Here is a 21,593-nt window from a genome sequence, read left to right as displayed (position 1 = left end):
TAAGCTAAGAGAACCAGAGAGGGCTCCCTGAGGCCGTGGCATTTCATAGGAGATGGTACTCCGTGGGCAGTGGAGGCAGAGCCTGAGCTGATGACCAGCTGTTATAGTGGGGCTTGGTCACTCACAGATAAAACTGTCCAAGCCTCAGTTTACTCACCTGTAAATGGGGGATGATGATGGCACCTATCCCAGGGGATTGTTTGAGGCACTTGGGATGTGTCCAGAATGGTGCCTGGCCCAGAGAACACATTTGGTGAATGTGGACTAACCAGCTGTCCACTATGGCTGGGCCTCTGCAGGTCACCAGTCCCGCCCAGTATTCTGCACAAATGACAATGAGGTCTACCCTGACCACATGTGCCAGCAGCAGTCACGTCCGGCCAACCACCGCCCCTGCAGCCCTCACCCCTGCCCACAGACCAAGCGGTGAGGCCCTTGCCAGCCCCTCCACACATGGCGGTGCCCAAGCCCTTGGGTGGGAGGGAGTGGGGTGCCTAGGCTGCTTTAGGTGTTGAGCGAAGAGGTTGGGTGGCCTAGGGCTTCCACAGCTGTGGCTAGAGTGTGGGGGGGTGGCGCAGCTGTCACTGGAGGAGACTGTGGAGGGACCTGAGCAGGAGGCCTAGGGCTATTCTGTCCATCCATGTGTGCACACACAGTGCCCAGAGTGGCCAGGCTAGGCAGAGTGGCAGGAGGGTTGGGGAAGACACTGGAGGTCCCATCTGTCTGAGCCATCAAGGTGCTTGGCTCGACAGATGCCCAGGAGTGGGCCGGATTGGGCCTAAGGGTCTGTGGGCGTCTGCAATGCCTTTGTTCCTGTACAAAGGGCCTCTTACTTGTACCAGCCCAGAGTGTGGCGCCTTGCTGGGGCCCAGCGTGTGTGTGGGAACAGGTAATCTGCAGGCCACAGGCTCCCTGCAGGGCTGATACAGTCCTTCCACCCTCGTGGCCTTGGTGGCAGCTGGCCTCATGGGACGGTGGTGGGCTTGGCTTTGCATGTGTGATGGGCACTGCCCTTTCCTCTGGGTCCATGTGCACCAGGGCCAGGCACGGCCACTCCAGGCCACTGCACACATGGTGAGTGTGGCCCCTCTGGAGATCCCCCAACTAAGGTCAGACTCTGAGGAAATGGAGTCTGGCTGGGGGTGACAAGGGACTTGGTGAGAAGGAGAAAAGGAGATGCGGGTGCGGACGTGTGAGATCTGTGAGAGGGAGGAGGCAGCCAGGCTCTGTGTTGTCAGGACCCAGTGCACAGTGGCAGGAGATGGTGAGCAGGACTTGGCTCTTGGCCTTGGTGCAGAGCTTTTTGCCCCCAGCTTCACAGGCCTGGATGTTTAGAAGATGGGGCAGGTTGGGGAGGTCCCCAGCCCACTCCTGTGTGTAAAAGCTGGTGCCCTGTCAGCCTGGGCTTTGGTCCCCTGCTGCCGGGCCAGCCTTACCGATTCCTGCTTCCTGCCAGCTGGGAGACTGGGCCCTGGGCGCCCTGCTCGGCTTCCTGTGGAGGTGGCTCCCAGTCCCGCTCCGTCTACTGCATCTGGTCCGATGGGACTGGCATCCAGGAGGCTGTTGAGGAGGCCGAGTGTGCAGGTCTGCCTGGGAAGCCCCCTAGCACGCAGGCTTGCAACCTGCAGCACTGTGCAGCCTGGAGTGTGGAGCCCTGGGGAGAGGTGAGACCCCTGCCCGGCCCAGGAGGGGGTGGGGCGTAAATGAGGAGCTGGGTCGTGGGCCTGGGCAGCAGCAGGACAGGGTTGGAAGGCTTGTCCTCCGCCGTGAAAACAGATCCTGGGAAGTAAAGTGACCTGCTAGATTGTCTTGGAAGCTGTGGCCAAGGCTAGGACAAGGAGCAGGTGCTTGGACTCCTTCTCCAGTGCTCTCCCTCCTCCTCTAGGGTCCCAGGCCGGGTGGGAAAGGCTTTGCCTTGGACACGTTGGTTGGGGGCAAGGAAGGAGCTGGCACTGTCTGGGTCTGCTGGTTACTGCTTCCAACACCTACAGATGTCCAAATTGCAAACGAGGGGATATGGAACATTGCCTCAGGCTGGTGTCAACAGCCATGGTTCACGCTGTGTGACCTCAGGAGAGTGACTCAGCCTCTCTGGGCCTGGGAGCTGGACATGGGCAGTAGGGTGCTGTCCGCCCTCCATGTTAGGCCGGTGGCTGTCCAATCCAGCATGGCTTTTCTGGGCAAAGACAAGCTCTCGCTGATGGCCTGGTCCTTACAGTGCTCTGTCAGCTGCGGTTCTGGCGTCCGGAAGAGGAGAGTCACTTGCCGGGGTCACCAGGGGTCCCTGCTCCACGCCACAGCATGCTCCTTGGAGGACCAGCCAGCTGTCATTGAGCCCTGTGTGCATGATGACTGTCCTGTCCTTAATGACCAGGCCTGGCACATAGGCGCCTGGGGTCTAGTGAGTGATTGCCTCCTTCCCCATGCCTGCTGCCCAAACCTGGACCCTTGGGTCTCTGGGAGGCAGCTGCACAGGGGCCTGTCCTTGGATCTGACATGCTTTCCCAGGCACCTTTTCCCTCCTTCCCTCTCTTGTGCGTACCCCCAGCCCCACCCCCACCTTCTGGGTCTTTCTCCCTATGCACACGTGTTCTCTCTTCCCACTCCCACCCTGTGGACCCCAGTGCTCCAAGAGCTGCAGCTCGGGCACTCGGAGGCGCCAGGTCATCTGTGCCATTGGGCCACCCAGCCACTGCAGGAACCTGCAGCTGTGGAAGCCTGCAGACGTGGAGCCCTGTAACACACAACTCTGCCATCTCCCTCCCGGTAAGGACAGGAGGGGTCTGACTTCTTTCCCCACTACAAAACTAGCTGGCACTTCCTGCCTCTGCTGTGTCAGCCACTGGGCCACTCTCCTCCCACATCTCCCTTTACTGAAGCCTTTGCCACCCATAAAGTCCAGCTCTATGCAACCTCACTAGCCAGACCTGTTTTACCCCTCAGAGCAGGTGCTTGGACTCCTTCTCCAGTGCTCTCCCTCCTCCTCTAGGGTCCCAGACCTTCAGAGGTCGCATCCTACCCCCATAGCTCACTGTCACTCTTAAGTCAGCGTCCTTGTGCTGCAGTGGTGGCATATGGCTAACAAGCCATTAGGCCTACTAGCTATAAGCATCTTGACAGCTGGGTACTTGACTTCCTTATTTCTGTTTATACCCCATACAAAACTTAGCTAGCATGTGGTAGGCGCTCAGTGTTTGTTGAATGACTGAGTGACCAAGTGCAGAGGAGGGAGGTGGTCTAGGAAACATTGTCTTCACACACTCCTTCTGCTTCTGTATTCCCCCTTTCCCTTCCCTGCATCTCCACTGGGAAAGAAGGCATCGCAGGCATGAGATGCTGCAGGAGGAAGGGCGCAGAGGCCAGCACTTGCTTGGTGTGAGGATGTGATATTGAAGAAGGCTGTGGGTTGGGCTAAGCTGGGGTGGGAGGGGCCTCTGTGAGGTGTGTTTGGCCCTGACTTGCGTGCGAGTGGTGGAGGCAGTAGGATTCTGATGGAGGTGCAGGGTGGTGTGGCTAAGAACCAGTGGCCTGGAGTCAACAGCTACCCTGGGTCAGATCTCCACTCCATTGCTGAACAACCGTGTGGGCACAGTCAGCTGCCTCTCCTCTCTGGTTCTCCGTTCGCCCATCTGTACAATGGGGTTAGCACGACTTTCCAGGCTTGGGGTGAGTCCCTGGCAGGCTGCCTGAACACACAGTGCTGGAGAAGCAATGCGTTGGCCGTGGTGGTGTTGAGGCTGGGTGGGGGCTCCTGGGTGCCTTGGCCTGGCCCTGGCCCTCAGGGTGCATGAGCAGGACAATCCTCGGCTCCCATGAGTCCAGCTACCTAGAGCTACTCACCGTCCCAGGGCCCTGGACGCCTTCCTGGAATAGGTGGCCCTGAGCTTGCTGGAGAAAGGCATTCACATGGGTAAAAAGGAAGGAAATGGAGAGAGAATTTCAGGCCAGTTGAGTTAACGAAAAAAACCTTCATTGCTATTTTTATAATTACGAAAACTATGTATGTTCATTGTGGAAAATTTGGAGAAATCCAGAAAGTAGTGTATAGAAACTTCGATTTCCCTTGATACCATCCATCAGTGGGATAAAGCTTTAGTGTACTTTCTTGTAACGTGTGTGTGGTTTTCTATCTGCTTTCTCCTCTTAATGCTGTTTGGTGTGTGAACATTTTCCTGTGTCATGATTTCTTGAGGCTTCATGGAAGTCCATGATGGATGAGAATTGAGGTGATTTCTGGTGGTTTGGGTACTGTCACTAACGCTATAGTGTGTTCTGGTGTAAGCCTGGGAGGGGGCTGGGGGTCTGATGACGAGCCCACTGGGTTGTGGGCCTTGGAGTGGGCACCGGACTCACCCCTGCAACTCTGCTTCCTCCTTTTTCTAGACTCTAGAGCTGTGCTCGCCAGTAGAAATAGAATGCCTGACACTCATGTCATTTAAAAGTATCTAAGAGACACGTTAAAAAAGTAAAAAGAAACAAGTGAATTTATATGTAATATATTTTATTTAACCCAATTAAATATATATGTGTGTGTGTGTGTGTGTGTGTGTGTGTGTGTGTGTGTGTGTGTATCCATGGAATCAATATAAAAATTATGAATAGGCTACTTTACATTCTTTTCTTTTTATAAGATTTAAAAAAATTATATCTTTGAAATCCAGTGTATAGTGTACACTTATAGCACATCTCCAGTCAGCTGCTAACATTTCACTGGCATACTTTATCTAGATTTAGATTTCATAAAATGTACAGTTGGCAGAGTGGGTTCACTACCCACATTGTTTCAAACACACTGAGATATTTTTCTATAAATGAATCAAGCCTCAGTATTTCAATTTAAAACTCAATTACTCTGAAGTAAAGAACGTGAAACTCAGTTTCTGGGTCACTCTGGCCACATTTCAAGTGCTCAATAACTGAGACCAGTAGAGACCCCAGAACCGACCCTCAGCCCAGGGGGTGAGGACAGGGACAGGAGGTCCAGAGGGTGGTTGGTGCTCTTAGGACTGGAGTGATGCTGAGGGCTGCAGATTAAATTTGTCTAATACAGCCCTGGGGAGTCAGTGAAAGTTTTGGAGCTAGAAGATGACATCACGAAAGCTACTTAGGAGGACAAATTGGGCACCTGCCTGACGGTCAGACTGAAGTGGAGACAGGTGGGAAGCAGAAGCCTGGTGGGGGGCAGGCTGTGAAAATTCAAGTGCTAGAAAGAGCAACAAATGAAGGAATGGGCACTGGCCTAGCAGAGCCTAATGCCACAGAGGGTATGTGGGAAAGAGGTGCTGGGCTCAAAGTTAAGTCTGAAAAGGTGGAAGAGAAGAGTCACAGGACAGGAAGCCAGAGGCAGATGGGCTTGGCGGAAAAGTGCCTCTCACTTTGAGATGACAGAGGGACAGAAGGCAGAGATTCCCAGGCTGGCTGGAGGCTGTGAATGCAGGGCCCAGGAGAAAGCAGAAGGCGGGTAGAAGATGATAGAACTGGGGAGAGAGTTTGAATCAGCCTTGCCTGAGGTTTTGGTCTGGATGGGGTAGTCAGTAAAACGAAACAAGGATTTTATCACATATCTACTGGAGTCTGCCCACCCTAAATTATTTTTAAAATATTCCCTGGAGACTGGCAAGATGTAGTCCATATGGGAACGGAATTTTCACTTATTTTTTTGTAACTTTATTCCATTATGTAATAGTAAGTATATTATATGAAATTTGAAAGACATTAACAAATACAAGGAAGGGACCCCCTACCCCCACCCAACCACACACATAGGAAGCACTCAGAAACTTTCACTGTGAACATTTGGGGTGTGTTCTGCAAGTCTTCTATGTATTATTTTTTTAAATTCCTTTTGTCTTAATTTACTCAGCCTTTTGCATTTTTCTCCAATATCTTATGATGAAAAAAAATTTTTGTAATGTTAAAAAACATTTTTTTTTATTGGGGAATATTGGGGGACAGTGTGTTTCTCCAGGGCCCATCAGCTCCAAGTCGTTGTCCTTCAATCTAGTTGTGGAGGGCGCAGCTCAGCTCTGAGTCCAGTCGCTGTTTTCAATCTTAGTTGCAGGGGGCACAGCCCACCATTCCATGTGGGAATTGAACCGGCAACCTTGTTGTTGAGAGCTCGCACTCTAACTAACCTAGTTATCCAGCTGCCCCTCTGGAAGCTCAGCGACAGCTCGTTGTCTTCAGTCTAGTTGTGGAGGGTACAGCTCACTGGCCCATGTGGAAATCGAACCGGCAATCCTGTTGTTGAGAGCTCACGCTCTAACCAACTGAGCCATCTGTCTGTCCTGAAAAAATCTTTTTAATAACTTTATTGTGGTGGTTAAATATCATACCGTAAAATTCACCCATTCTAATAGTATAATTCATGATTTTTAATAACCCACCTTCTAAATTCTACAATTAATATTTTGTTATATTTGCTTTTTCATTATCTACTCTCTGTTCTTTCTATCAATCCAATTACTTTTAATATGGAATCTTCTTATTGAGGTAAAATTCACATAACCTCTGGTTAACCATTTTAAAGTGTAAAATTTGGTGTTAGTGTATTCGCCATGTTGTACAGCTACCAGCTCTCTAGTTTCAAAATTTTCATCACCATAAAAGTGCCTTGTACCCATTAAGTTATCACTTCCCATGAATCCTAGCCCCCTTCCCTGGCAACCTGATTTCCTTTCTGTTTTTGTGGATTTGTCTATTCTGGATTTTATCACAGAAAAGAATCAGTAGACCTTTCGTGCCTGGCTTCTTTCACTTAGCAGAATGTTCTGAGTGAGGTTTATCGAGGTTGTAGCGTGTATCAGTACTTCATTCCTTTTTATGGCTGAATAACATTACATTATATAGATACACCACCATTTGTTTATCCATTCATCTGCTTATAGGTATTTGGGTTATTTCCGCCTTTTAGACATAATGAATAAGCTGCTATAAGCATTCACGTGCAAGTTTCTGTGTGGACATTGGTTTTCATTTCTCTTGGGAATGTACCCAGGAGTGGAATTGCTGGGCCATATGGTAATTCCACGTTTAACTTTTTGAGGAGCTGCTAGAGTGTTTCCACAGTGTCTGCATCACTTTATATGCCCACCAGCAACGTATGACGGTTCCCATTTGTCCACATCCGCACCACCACTTATTATTTCAGACTTTTGATTACAGCCATCCTATGGGTGTGGAGTACTATCTCATTAAGGCTTTCATGAGCACTTCCTTAATGACTAATGATGTTGAACATCTTTTCATGTGTTTGTTGGCCATTTGTATGTCTTCTCTGGAAAAATGTCTGTTCAAGTTCTTTGCTCTTTTTTAAATTGAATTGCTTGTCTTTTCATTAACCCAATTAACAAAAAACTATGTATCACATTTTTTGTTAATGTTGGGATCAAACAGAGGTGCTAATTTTATATCTGACTTTTCTTTTTGTTGAACATGTAATATTAGCATTTTCTATGTGATTAAAGACTTTTGACACATGGGAAGGGTGTTTTACGAAATCACAGGTGCTTCTCATGTCCCTTCTGCTGCCCTGGGCTCCCCTGGCCGGGCCCGAGCAGTGGGGTGGGAACAGATGTTGGCAGGGCTGGCCATGGCTCGGGCCCACTCCTCCCTTCTCCTCTGTCCCTCTGTCCCCCACCTGCTCTGGCTCCCTGCAGATGTCCCCAGTGTGCAGGACGTGCACACCAGGTCCAGGGCCCCCTGGATGTCTTTGGACCCTCGGGAGGTCCCCGCCTCAGGTGAGTAGCTCCGTGGAAGCCCCCACCCTAGGGCCCTGGAGATGGAGGTTGAGGGTAGGGGTGAGTGGGTTAGGGGGGAATGGAAGGAGAGGGTTCTGATGTGGCCACTTATGGAGGTGAGGAGCCAGGTAGACACATCATGTGTCTTTTGCTTCATCTTTCTAGATTCTAGAAACCAGGGGTGGACACATCTGGAGCAGCCCTCCGCCCAGGGTAACCCCAGAGGAAACCAGAGCCCCCACCACCTGCCAGCCTCTGGTCCAGCCCCTTCTCTGCAGCAGTCCCCACGCCAGCAGCCCCTGCAGTCTGGCTCCAGGTTTCATGACTGCAGACATAGCCTCCATGGGTGCTGCCCTGATGGTCATACCACGTCTCTTGGGCCACAGTGGCAAGGCTGCCCTGAAGCCTCTTGTAAGCAGAGCAGGTAGGTGCCTCTTCCTCCTCACCAGGTCAAAGAGGGGCGGTGTTTGTGGGGGGCGTTTGAGGGGCAGGCAGCATCTCTGCTCAGAGTGGGTGGAGTGGGTTTGCCAAGCTCAGGAATGGGACCACGGAGGGGTTGTCTCCGAGCTGCCCTGTGATTATGACTTTTGAAACACAGGAAGGGTGTTTTACAAAATCATGGGTACTGCTCATGTCTCTTCTGCTGCCCTGGGTTCCCCTGGCCCTGTCTGAGCAGTGGGGTGGGAGCCAACTTTGGTCAGGCCTGGCCATGGCTCAGGCCCACTCCTTTCCTCTCCATCTTGAGGACTTGGATTCCTCCTTGGCAGCAGTGAGGTAGGGGTGGTGGGATGGTGGTGGTGGTGGTGGTAAGGCCTGCTTTCTCTGCAGAAGTCATCCTATGGAGATGTAGCCTGAGGCCCTGGAAAGGCACATGGGGTAGGATTCTAGCTGTCCATCCAAACCAGGCTCCCACTCCCTCAGGGGCTGGAGTGCTTAGAGCCCAGACTTTCAGGCCAGTGGTCTGGGGGTGATTCCTAGTTCAGTCACTTAACTAGCTGTGCGCTGGGTGACTTGGGGCAAGTTACTTAACCTCTCTGATCTTGGCTTCCTCTGCTGGGAACAATGACAGCCACTGGTTGGGGTGACTGAGGATGAAACAAATCACACTGTGCCTGGCTGCCTGGCACGCAAAAGTGCTTTCATCCTCCCCTCTTTCACCTTCCTTCCCAAGTACTGGTTGTAGAGGTGAAGTATATGCAGGATTCCTCTGATGCGCTTTCTGCCCCATCTCCCATCTCCTATCTGCTGCTATTTTGTAAAAACTCCCTGGGAACACGATATCCAGCCAGGTTCAGGTTGATTTCCTCCTCCTTGGTTTTGTGGTGGGAAGCGTGAGTTGGAGGTTTGCCAGTTATCAGGTCTGCAACTCTATTGTGTTACCATTGCCCTCCCTGGTGGCCACAGAGTGGTCATTAGATGGGGAGAGACTGGGGTCCATAGGATGGTGTGCCATACAGGCAGGGACATGCTGTCACCTACTTGGATCCTCACGTGCTCAGCTCCCAGCACAGGGAGCCTTGGAGCCTGGGTGCTGGAAGCTCAGGGTCCCTGGAAGAGTGGGGATTAGGGCTGGTGGTGAGGGGAGGGCTGTGATGTCTGTCTAGGTACGGGTGCTGCCCTGACGGGGTGTCTGTGGCTGAGGGGCCCCATCAAGCTGGCTGTGCAAGGTCTTATGCTGATAACAACACCGGGAACAGGCCAGGGTCGAGAGCAGTGGCCTCCACAGTAAGTGTCCCATTCACATGAGGGGCAGGAGTCCAGCCCCCAAGCCTGCTCAATGCCACTGTGCAGCTTTGGCCTTGGAGGAAGAAGGTCCCTGAAACCTGCTGGCCTGGCTTGTCTCCTCGAGGGCACAAGGCTTCAGAGATGGTCTGGGGATGGGGGTTTCATCCCACATTCTCGTGGCTTCTGATCTCCCGAGACTGGGGTTATGCACGGTGGGCTCACAATTCTGTCTCTCCCTCTTCCTGCCCTCCTCCCCCAGGCAGCCTAGAGTCCCCAGCAAAAGCGAGACCTATTCCCAACTTCTTCCCCAGGTCCCCAAGGCCCATCAGCCCCAGGCCCAGCAGAATGAGCCCAGTGAGTGCCGGGGTTCCCAGTTTGGCTGTTGCTATGACAATGTGGCCTCTGCAGCAGGCCCTCTTGGGGAAGGCTGTACGGGCCAGCCCAGCCATGGTGAGTAGAGGCCCTTCCTCTTCCTTCCTGGTGGGGAGGCTCTGGTCCCACTGTGCCCCCCACCTCCGCCCAGAGCCAAAAACCTTTCTACTGGCTCAGTTCATTTATTTCTTCCACAAATATTGATTGATCACCTACTAGGTGCCAGGCCAGAGAGCAGACCCAGACTGTTCTCATTTCCAGCAGTCTGGCTGCTGTGGGAGTTCGGGGGAGTTGGAGGTAGAGAACCCACGGAGAAGCAAGGCCCTTTCTTCCCCCTGGGACTCAGCCCCCTCCAGGGGCAGAAAGGGTGTAGGGCTATCAGTGCTGGGACGGACGGGGTGTCCCCACCGTGCCTGGGATGAGTCCTGAAGGGAGGTTATTGAGGATGGAGCATGGGTGGAACTGGGAACCAACATGGGGACGTCGGAATCCGGACGGGCTGGTGGTCAGGGTCTGCAGGACATTTTAAGCAGGAGCCAGCCATGGTCGTCTGGATGGGGAGGGGCTGACCCGGCTGTGCTGGGAAGAGGTCTGCTAGCACGGGGAGGTGGGGGCTGGAGCTACATTCAGAGGCGGGCGGGCCCCTTGCTGGGCATCTTCATAGGCCCCTGGGAGCTCAGGCCTGGGTCCTAGCCCGAGCTAAGCGGCACATCAAGGTCAAGGCCTTGGGTTGCTCTGAGTGTGCCCTCCAGGAGTCTGGTCAGGGGTGAGGAGAGGTGCGAGGGAGCCAGCCCAGGGAGCTCACGGCCCTGACCTGCTGAGGGCTCTAGTTCTGTGGCGGGAGGTGTACGGTTTGGTTTCTGAGGCTGCTGTGGTCCCAGCCCAGGGCAGGTCTGGGCAGTGAGCAGGCCGCCCCCATGGCCAGGTCAGGGGCCCAGGCAGAGGTGTCGGCGTGCTCCCGTTCCTGTTGGGGTGACTGCCGCATCCTCCTGCCCTCAGCATACCCCGTGCGGTGCCTGCTGCCCAGCGCCCACGGCTCCTGTGCAGACTGGACTGCCCGTTGGTACTTCATTGCCTCCGTGGGCCAGTGTAACCGCTTCTGGTATGGTGGCTGCCACGGCAATGCCAATAACTTTGCCTCAGAGGAGGAGTGCATGAGCAGCTGCCAGGGCTCTCGACGTGGGCCCCACCAACCCAAGCCTGGGGCCTCTGGCCAGAGCACCCACAGAGAGGGTGGCAGCAGCAGTCCTGGAGGCCAGCAGGAGGCCAGCCAGCACAGGCCCGGGGCCACGGTCCAGAGAAAGGCCTTGCCTTCTGGTGGCCTCCAGTGGCAAGACCCAGAGCCTGGGCCCAGGGAGGGGTACCACACGCAGGCCTTAGAACGGCCCTGGGGCCAGGAGCTGAGGCCCAGCGCTCCTGGACTGGGCGGAGAGGCCAGTCGGCCAGCACCACCCTCCCATAGCTCCTCCTACAGGTAAGGCCCCCCTTTCCCAGGTTGGGGGAGAGGGACCCAGGTCAGGGGCTGAGCCTGTTGGAGCTAAAACCCCAAGGTCAGCCAGCCCTCCCTCCCCATCCCTAACCTTGAAGCCTCCAAACAGCCTTGCCTGGAGGCCTCATTACCTTCATTCTACACCTGGGGAAGCTCAGGCTTCGGCGGTCAGGCAGCCAGTACATGGTGGCGCCTGGCTTCCCCAGCAGATCTTGCCAGTGTATTCAAGCTTATGGGCTTCATGACCTTTGGCAAGTCATCTGACTTCTCCACGCCTCAGTTTCTTGACCTGTAATATGGTGATATTATTTCACAGGTTTAGTGTGGGTTCCAATTGCTATTATGCTTGGGACTGTGTCATATCAGAGATTTGGGGAAATTGAAAAACAAAATAAATAAGAGTGTGAATCTGGTGTGTGCTATCTCCCCACTCTCCACCCTGGGCTTTGTGCCGCTCCTGCTGTCCCCTGCTGCCGTTGCAGGGACAAATTGAGGCAGCTGTGCCTGGGGCATGGTAGGGAGGCTGGGAGGGCGGATTCCTGAGTCCACAGGCTTCCAGAGCTTGTGCTCCCCTGACACCCTCTGGGCCCACAAATGCCCAAGACAGGATGGGCACTGATGGAGGGGTAGTCACTGGCCCTGGCACTCATACCAGTAGGTCAGGTCCTTACCTCCCCTTTCCAGGATTAGCTTGACAGGCGTGGAGCCCTCTCTGGTCCAGGCGGCCCTGGGGCAGTTGGTGCAGCTTTTCTGTGCAGATGACACCTCCCTGGACCCCCATACCAGGTGGCAGAAAGACGGGCAGCCCATCTCCTCTGACAGGTGTGTGTGGGAGTCCTTCCCTGGTGGCAGCCCCTCAGCTTTCCCCTGGGCTGGCAACGTGAGTGTGGGGCTATTGGCCCGTCCGCCAGGAGCTCTGGGGCCTGAGGGGGGTTGGGCTCATTATGGTTCTCAGGAGCCCAGAGCGCAAGCCCCCACCCCCTCATTCAGGCACAGGCTGCAGCCTGATGGCTCCCTGGTCATCAGCCCCCTGCGGACAGAGGATGCTGGCACCTACAGCTGTGGCAGCTCCAGGCAGGGCCGTGACTCTCAGAAGATCCAGCTTCGCATTACAGGTCTCTGTCCCCCACCTCCAATGGGTTCTTATTGGCCCCAGGAAGGGAGGGGTTGGCTGGAAGGGCCTGGGCACCCCCACACTGGAGGGACTAGGGAGCTTCCTTGGGCCAAGGCACCCTGGTGGCAGGGACCGTATGTACCAGTTGGGCTTGGTGGATGTCTTGCCCCTTGTGGCCTGTTTCTCCACACATCCCCCGCCGGCCTCATGGCCCACCGTTCCTTCCCCCCCCTTCTCCCCACAGCTCACTTCTGCTTCTCCTGACCTCATGACAGGGGGTCACACGGCAGTGCTGCCTGAGGTGGAGCCAAGGCACTTCCCTCAGACCAGGGACCCAGCCCAGGGCTACAGTCCCCAGGACTCCAGTCTAGGGGGGGATGCTGGGGGCCTGGGGGCCATCTCCTCTCGTCCACGGCCCACGACCAGGTAACAGGGCAGCAATGCCACCCTGCTCTCAGCCTCCCCCACTTGAGGGCCAGGGTCAGTGGAGGTCGCAGTGGGTGAGAGGAGGGGAAAGGGAATGGGTCCCCAGACCAGTGTGTGTTGGGACCAGGCTTGCTGGCCTCTGCTCAGGGCTTTGTGAGGCGAGGATTAGAAAAACACGGTTCCCTGAGCTCAGCCTCTTGAGGAGGAAGGGGAGCCCTCCCTGCAACCCCAAGCCGTTGGAAATGGTGCAGGTCTATGCCCAGGATTCGGGAGATGCAGGAAGGGAAGAGCAGCAGGAGTTAAGGGCCTGAGACAGCCTTGAAGAAGGGCAGTTTTCAGAGGGGCTGGAGAGGGCGGGCGGGTGCCCAGGCCAAGGATCTAGAGGCAGATGTGGAGGACGCGGACGGGACAGCCTGAGACTCTGGGAGCGGGGTGGTGAGAAAGCGGAGGTGCTGGTTGATGGGGTCACCAGTACAGAGGGGTGACTTTAGGAAGCCGAATGTGGCTGGAGCGGGAGAAAGGGGCGCATGAGGCTTAGGCAGAGGTCCAGTCCCCAGGCACGGATGGGGGTGGGGGCAGCGGTGGCAAGGACCCTCTCAGGACTGTGGGGCTGCTTGTTGTGCAGGCTGCGCCTGGACCGGAACCAGCCTGGTGTGGTAGACGCCCAACCAGGCCAGCGGATCCGGTTGCCCTGTCGTGCTGAGGGCTTCCCACCCCCAACCATCGAGTGGCAGAGAGATGGGCAGCCCCTCTCTTCTCCCAGGTTTGTTCAGCTCCTCTCCCCTCCCTGCTCTGTGGCCCCCAGCCCCACCCTACCCGCCCTCTGTGCAGGCTGGTGGGAGAAGGAGCTGCCAGGCGGCACCTCTGGTCAGTCAGGGGCTCTTGAGAGATGGAGCTGCTGAGCGCAGGGTCTCTGGGCCTTTCCAGAGTGTGGTTAGAGGACAGGGGTAACGGGCCTGCTGACAGGTGCTGGCTGGGGGAGAAATGGAGCAGACATGTTTCTGGCTGTAACCATAATAGCTAATATTTATTGAGCCCCCAAGTGTGAGACTTGTGTCCACCATACAGTCTGCGGAAGAGCCACGCTGAGGTAGGTGCTGTTTTATCCCCGTTTTTCACACAGAAGTTAATACCATACAGCTCCTAAGTGGCGGAACCAGGATTTGAGCCTACTACATGAGTATAGAAAAATTGTTTTGTATCAGAAAACTTGAAATGACTTTTATTGCCAGGCTTAAAAGTCAGGTATCTTTTAAGAAAAGGAGAGTGCTGGCAGCTGGAGGACCTAAGGCTGACTGGCTCTTTGGCAGACCCCACTTAACAGTAGGGGCCACTCAGCCTCTCACCAGGGAAAAGGAAGACTCTGCCCCTCCCCCGGCCCTCGCTGTTGGGTGGGATGGAGTCACCTGACTCTGCTTGGTCCCCAGACACCAGCTGCAGCCCGATGGCTCTCTGGTCATCAGCCATGTGGCTGTGGAAGACGGTGGCTTCTATGCCTGTGTCGCCTTCAATGGGCAGGACCGCGACCAGCGATGGGTCCAGCTCCGAGTTCTGGGTGAGGTACAGGGCTGAGTGGAAGGGTGCCTGGAGCCAGGGGCCTTTGAGGTCAGGTGGCACAGGTTGGGCATGATTGGCATAGTGGCTGATAGTGCCTCCTCCTTGGGCCCAGGGGAGCTGACAATCACAGGGCTGCCCTCTACTGTGACGGTGCCAGAAGGTGACACGGCCAGGCTGCTGTGTGTGGTGGCAGGAGAAAGTGTGAACATCAGATGGTCCAGGTAAGGCTCTGTTCCTGGCACCTGAGGTTGTGCAGCCCACGCACAGGCGGTCCGCCTTTCTGCAGGGATGTTGCTGTCACCGCTGCCCTCCCTTCCTCCTTCCACTCCTGCCTCCAGACCTGGTGCCCACACAATGAGGCCACACAGGATGTTGTCTTTCCTGGTGGTTGGGCCACAACAGGGTTTGTCAACCTCGGCGCTACTGACATTTTGGAGCCAGTGATATTTTATTGTGGGGGACGGTCCTATGCATTGGTAGGGTGTTCAGCAGCAGCCAGGCGATCTACCCACTGGGTGCCAGGGGCACTCCCTCCCAAGTCATGACAAAGTGTCTCCAGAGGATGCCACATGTCCCCAGGGTTGAAAACCACTAGGCTTCCCTCTGCTTTGGAGACTTCAGTGGCCTTTTACCTCAGGTCAGTTGGTCTGATTCATTTAGCAAAATATTTTGCCCCCTTCCTCCTGCAGTGGTCAGGACTAGGCTAGGCTCTGGGGACCCTGGGGTAACCAGGGCCCTAAAACACGCCCAGGGGATGCCGGGACGATCTGAGTCCCCTAGATACTTCCAGGCAGGAGATGGCCCAGTGACAAGCGCAGAGGTTTGCCCTAAGTGCTGTCTGCAGAGGAGTGAGGCTGCCTTCCGTCTAGATCAAGAAGGGGTGGCCATGAGGCTGAGGGGATGTCCGTGGTCAAGCTCACAGGTGAGTGACAGGGGCCAGCATGGGAATGGGCCCTCACACGCATGAGGCTTCAAGCATCTTCAGCTTTGCCTCCCTGGATCTTCCCAGCAGCAATATACTCAGGACCCCTCTTTAAAACAAAGATAGAAACCACACTGTCCTCTGATCCTGTGTCCTTGCAGCCTGGCCTCCGATCAGTCTCCCCTCACAGCACGACTGGGTCTCTCCTCCTGTCAGTCCCCTGCTCAGGGCTCAGCCCTTTGCACAGGGGCCTCACGTCCCACCACCAACCCCCCCCCACCCCCCGCTACAGGGAGACGGCTCTGACCAAGGCCACCAACTGCCTCCTTGCTCCTAAGTCCTCTGGTCACATCCCAGTCCCACATGACCTGTGTCCTTCCACGGGACTCTTGCACCTCCTGAGCTCTTTCCTCCCCTTGGCTCCAAACAACACCCGTTTTCTGGTGGTCCCTCCACTTCTCTGGCCGCTGCTTCTCTTTTCCTGGCTGGCTCGATTCCTCACACCTATCCCTTAGAGGCTGATGCACCTCAAGGTCTGTCCTTGGTCCTCAGTTCGTCTCACTTCACCTTGGGTAACCTTGTAGACACACAGTTTCTGGGACCATTCAGTGGTGATACACGACCTGGGTCCAGACCTCAAATCCGACGCCTCCTGGTATCTCACAGGCACCCCGAAATGCAAAATGGTGGGTGTGGGGACGGAGCCAGGAGTTTCCAGGCTCTCGACTTCACGAGGGAAAGGTGCTGGCTCAGGTAGTAAATGGCATCAACTGTGATTGGATGGCCATCAGCTGTAACCAGTGAGCCATTGGCCACTAATATAACTGCCATGGCTTTGCTAGCAGCAAATGGGGGCTAGCAAGAAGATGGTGGCTGAGCCTGCAAGCGGCGCAGTGAGGGTTGCAAACAGTGTGGCCCCTGCTTCCTGTGTCTCCAACCCAGCCGCCAGCGAGAATATAGTGGTAATGACTCCCTTACCTATGGCTCCGTGGGTGTTCCTTTTGGCCTCACCATGTCCTGCGTTCTATGTGGGGAGCGGAACTAGAGACCCAGAAGAGACCCCCGCTTGTCACCCTGCATGAACAGTGGGAAATAAACCTCACCATTCACCCCCTCATCCCCACCCCCACCCCGGGTCTCCCCACAATGGAGGGGCACCACCATTACCCAGTAACCCAAGCCTAGAAACCTCTATTATCCTTGATTTCTCCCTCTCCTCCCACATCTGCCCATCATCCCAATCCCTTATTCTGCTGCCTGTGCATCTACCTGTGTGCAGCAGCCACTTACCTGGGTCTCTGCTTTCAGGCTTGTCCCCTACCCCCCCACTGCAGTTAGCAATCCTTTCAAAGCACAACACCATGTTGGTCCTGCTGAGCTTACACCCCTGCATTACCCCAGGATCCAACCCAAACTCCTGACCAGAGCCGTGTATACTTCCTCCCTCGCTCGCTCTCTTATTCTGGCCATGACCTTCCTTCAAGCTCCTGAGTCCCATGTTCCCCCCTTTCAGCCCAGCCAGCTGCAGCCTCATCCTCAGGGAAGGCTCCCCCTAACCACCACACATCCCCACCCAGTGCCCTGGAGGCAGGGGGAGCTTACATCCTGGCATCAGCACAGGCTTGGCATCTCACTGTTGCCTAAATGGTCTTCGTTAATGAAGAGTGTGGCTCCTTTGTGGATAAGAGGCACATTTACAGTCACTCAGATCACTGTGCTCAGCTGAGGCCAGTTCCCATCATTTCTGAGTTATTTTGCTTTGATCATGTGCAATCTTTTCCTTGAGGTGAGGGTCATTTTTCTACAGAGAAAGCAGCCGGCTCTGGAATGGTCTTTGATTGGCTCGTCCCTCGCCTCCTGGCCCTGGCCAGCTCTCCCAGTGTCCTCTCCTCTCCAGGAATGGGCTGCCGCTATGGGCCGATGGCCACCGTGTCCACCAGTCCCCAGACGGCACACTGCTGATCCACAACCTGCGGGCCAGGGACGAGGGCTCCTACACGTGCAGTGCCTACCGTGGAAGCCAGGCAGTCAGCCGCAGCACAGAGGTGAAGGTGGTCCCGCCAGGTGAGAAAGGCTTCCCCAGGCGTTTGCTTGTTTTTGAGAGCTGGCTGGTTGCTGCAGAATGAGGATGAGTGCAGGCTCTGCAGCCCGAGGGGCTCTGGTCCAAATCCTGGCTCGCTCAGCCCGTCACTGGTAGTGTGAGTCGGGGTAAGGGGCTTAACCCACTCATCTGTCCAGTGGGCTACGCCACGGCCTGGTAGGCTTGTAGTGATGAAGAAATAATGTGTATGTATGACAGGCAGCTGGTAATAGCTTAATACATGATGTTAAATGTCATTTTTTTAGACCTTACCAATCTTCATTCGAGAACTATGATTGACTGGAACTTCATTATAATACTTAAGGCAGACGGACCATTAAAATCTGACCATTCCAATTAAGGTGGCAAAAAGTGATCCTATGATTGGAAAGTGCTTTCCTGGCCCTTTGATCATATAACCCAGAAAGGAAAGGGCAGGGATTAATGTCACCATCTTACAAATGAGACAGATACCCAGAGAGCTCAAGTGATGTTTCCGTAAGTCACACAGCAAATTCGTGGCCAAGTTGGTACTAGAACCTAGGTCTTTTGACTCTTCATATTTAATGTTCTTGTCACTAAACTATTACACCTGGAACTGGGCAGAATTTTACCTGTGTTATTCAGTAATTTGATATTTTAGCCTTATATTCTCCAGCCCTTGCTTTCTGAATTGTTACATTAGCAAATTTCAACAAATCTAAATACTGTATTGTAAGATGCATTGTTTGCATACCACTAAGGCCAAAGGCTTCTAGCAAGATTCTAACAAGAGAAAGCAGTTAGTTACCTACAAGGGAGCACCCATAAGACTGTCAACTGATTTCTCAATACAAATATTGCAGTCCAGAAGAGATTGACATGAGATGTTCAAAATGACGAAAAGCAAGCACCTACAACCAAGATTACTCTACCCAGCTAGACTATCATTTAGAATCAAAGGAAAGAGTTTCCCAGACAAGAAAAAGCTAAATGAGTTCATCACCACTAAACCAATATTACAAGAAATGTTAAAGGGACTTCTTTGAGTAGAAAAGACAAGATAAAAATATGAATAAAATATAGGAAAGAAAAAAATTCTCACTGACAAAGATAAACAGTAAAAGCAGTGGATCAACCAACTACAAAGCTAGAACAAATGTTAAAAAGGCAAAAGTAGGAAGATCATGTGTAATTTTACAACAATAAATTAAGAATTCACACAAATGAAGTAAAAAATGACAAAAACAAATGTGGAAGGGGGGAGTAAAACATTGTAGGGATTTTAGAATGTGTTCAAACTTAAGTGACTATCAATGTAAAATAGATTGCTATAAACATAACTTGGTATATATGAAGCACACGATAACCACAAATCAAAAATCTATAAGCGATATATACAAGAAATAAAGAGAAAGGAATCCAAACATGACACTATAGAAAGTCATCAACATAGAAGAGATCAAGAGAATAAGAAAGGAACAGAGAAGAACTACAAAAAAAATCAGAAAACAATAAAATAGTAATAACTACATACCTGTCAATAATTATTTTAAATGTAAATGGACTAAATGCTCCAATCAAAAGACAGGTGGCTGAATGGATAAAAGAATGAGACCCGTACCTATGCTGCCTATAAGAGACCCACTTCCGATCGAAGGACACACACAGATGGAAAGAAAAGGGATGGAAAAAGATATTACATGCAAATGGGAACAAAAAAGAAGCTGGGGTAATAATACTTTTAAAATCTATTTTGTCTGATATAACGAGGGCTATAACAGGAGAGAAAAAAAGCACTTCATAATGACAAAGATATCGAGCCAGCAAGAGGATATATAAATAACACATTACAGCAGATAGACTTCAGCAGAATATACCTTCTTTTCAAGTGCACATGGAATATTTTCCAGGATAGACCACAAGTTAGGCCACAAAACAAGTCTCAATAAATTTAAGACGGCTGACATCACATCAAACATCTTCTCCAATCACAATGGTATAAAATAGAAATCAATTAGAAGAAGAAAACTGAAAAATACACAAACATGTGGAGGCTAAATAACATGCTACTAAACAATGAATGGGTTAACAACAAGATCAAGGAAGAAATCAAAAAATACCTTGAGATAAATGAAAATGAAAACACAATGACCCTAAATCTATGGGATACAGCAAAAGCAGTTCTAATAGGGAAATTTATAGCAATACATGCCTACCTCAAGAAACAAGAAAATTCTCAAACAATCTAACCTTACACATAAAGGAAATAGAAAAAGAACAGAGCCCCAAGTGAGTAGAAGGAAGGAAATCATAAATATCAGAGCAGAAATGAATGAAATAGTCTAAAAATAATAGAAAAGATCAATGAAACCAAGATCTGGTTCTTTGAAAATAAATATCGATAAACCTTTAGCCAGACTCGTTAAGAAAAAAAGAGGGCACAAATAAATAAAACCAGATACGAAAGAGAAGTGACAACTGACGTCACACAAATACAAATGATTGTTAGGAAATACCATGAACAATTATATGCCAACGGATAAACTGGAAGAAATGGGTAAATTCTGAGAAACATAATCTTCCGAGGCAGAATCAAGGCTGAATCAGGAAGAAACAGAAGATCTGAACAGATAACTACTAATGAAATCAAATCAGTAATTTCAAAAAACTCCCAAGGAAAAAAAAAAAAACTCCCAAGAAAAAAAAGGGCCTGGACCAAATGGCTTCACAGGTGAATTTTACCAAACATTCAAAGAATTAACACTATCCTTTTCAAACTATTCCAAAAATTTGAAGAGGAGGAAGGGTCCCCAAACTCATTTTACAGGGCCAGTATTACTCTCATACCAAAACCAGACAAAGACAGGACAAAAAAAGAAAATTATAGACTAATATCCCTGATGAACATAGATGCAGAAGTCCTCAACAAAATATTAGCCAACTGAATTCAGCAATACATTAAAAAGATAATACACCACAATCAAGACGGATTTATTTCTGAATGCAAGGGTGGTTCAATGTCTGCAAATCAATTAATGTGATACACCACATAAACAAAATGAAGGATAAGAATCATATGATCTTATCAATAGATGCAGATAAAGCATTTGACTAAATCCAGCATCCATTTATGATAAAAACTCTCAGCAAAATGGGGATAAAGGGGGACATTCCTTAATATAATAAAGGTCATACATGACAAACCCATAGCTAACATAATACTCGATGGTGAAAAGCTAAAAGCTTTTGCTTTAAGATCAGGAACACGATAAGGAAGCCCACTTTCACCACTTTTATTCAACATAATATTGGAAGTCCTAGACACACCCATCAGACAAGAAAAAGAAATAAAAGGCATCCGAATTGGAAAAGAAGACGTAAAACTGTCATTATTTGCAGATGACATGATACTATATATAGAGAACCCTCAGGAATCCACCAAAAAACTGTTAAAACAAATAAATGAATTCAGTAAAATAGCAGGATAAAAAATTAATATTCAGGAATCAGTTGCATTTTTATACACCAATAACGAGCTATCAGAGAAATTAAGAAAACAATCCCATTTATAATTGCATCAAAAAGAATAAAATAACTAGGAATAAATTTGTATTCCTAGTAAAGGAATTTGTATTACTAGTAAGAGGAGGTAAAAGACCTGTACTTAGAAAATTATAAGACATTGAAGAAAAAAACTGAAGAAGATACAAATAAATGGAAGGCTGTACCGTGCTCACAGATAGGAAAAATTAACATGGTTACAACGTCCATAGTACCCAAAGCAATCTACAGAGTCAACACAATGTCCATCAAAATAACAATGGCATTTTTCAGAGAACTAGAACAAATAATCCTAAAATGTATATAGAACCAAAAAGATCCCAAATAGCCAAAGAAATCTTGAGAAAGAAGAACAAAATTGGGGTAGCTCGCTATCTGAAGAAATTCAAAACACTAATTCAACAAGACATATGCACCCCTATGTTCACTGCAGCATTATTTACATAGCCAGGATAAGATATGGAAGCAACCTAAGTGTCCATCGATACATGAATGGATAAAGAAGATACGGTATACATATATACAATAGCACTTGACTATTGATATATTCTATACAATAGAATATATCTCAGCCATAAAAGACTGAAATCTTGTGCTTTGGCACAACATGAATGGACCTAGAGGGT

At 51.2% G+C, this 21,593-nt stretch overlaps 1 protein-coding gene across 4 annotated transcripts in view; it reads left to right on the top strand.

Annotated features, from left to right (window-relative positions):
- Window positions 1–21,593, top strand: part of PAPLN (papilin, proteoglycan like sulfated glycoprotein) — a 37,640-nt gene that overhangs the window by 13,505 nt on the left and 2,542 nt on the right. For all 4 annotated transcript variants that reach the window (XM_033109328.1, XM_033109330.1, XM_033109329.1 and 1 more), the window contains 16 exons: window positions 300–426; window positions 1,457–1,664; window positions 2,219–2,401; window positions 2,625–2,766; window positions 7,659–7,739; window positions 7,905–8,163; window positions 9,344–9,464; window positions 9,776–9,914; window positions 10,836–11,310; window positions 12,010–12,147; window positions 12,316–12,440; window positions 12,715–12,865; window positions 13,491–13,628; window positions 14,293–14,420; window positions 14,535–14,643; window positions 17,242–17,408. In XM_033109328.1, the coding sequence (XP_032965219.1) occupies window positions 300–426; window positions 1,457–1,664; window positions 2,219–2,401; window positions 2,625–2,766; window positions 7,659–7,739; window positions 7,905–8,163; window positions 9,344–9,464; window positions 9,776–9,914; window positions 10,836–11,310; window positions 12,010–12,147; window positions 12,316–12,440; window positions 12,715–12,865; window positions 13,491–13,628; window positions 14,293–14,420; window positions 14,535–14,643; window positions 17,242–17,408 (2,691 nt within the window). The remainder of the gene's footprint in view (window positions 1–299; window positions 427–1,456; window positions 1,665–2,218; window positions 2,402–2,624; window positions 2,767–7,658; window positions 7,740–7,904; window positions 8,164–9,343; window positions 9,465–9,775; window positions 9,915–10,835; window positions 11,311–12,009; window positions 12,148–12,315; window positions 12,441–12,714; window positions 12,866–13,490; window positions 13,629–14,292; window positions 14,421–14,534; window positions 14,644–17,241; window positions 17,409–21,593) is intronic.

The sequence above is a fragment of the Rhinolophus ferrumequinum genome, chromosome 6 (assembly GCF_004115265.2).
Source record: "Rhinolophus ferrumequinum isolate MPI-CBG mRhiFer1 chromosome 6, mRhiFer1_v1.p, whole genome shotgun sequence".
Lineage (NCBI taxonomy): Eukaryota > Metazoa > Chordata > Mammalia > Chiroptera > Rhinolophidae > Rhinolophus > Rhinolophus ferrumequinum.
This window is presented reverse-complemented; position numbering and strand designations above follow the sequence as displayed.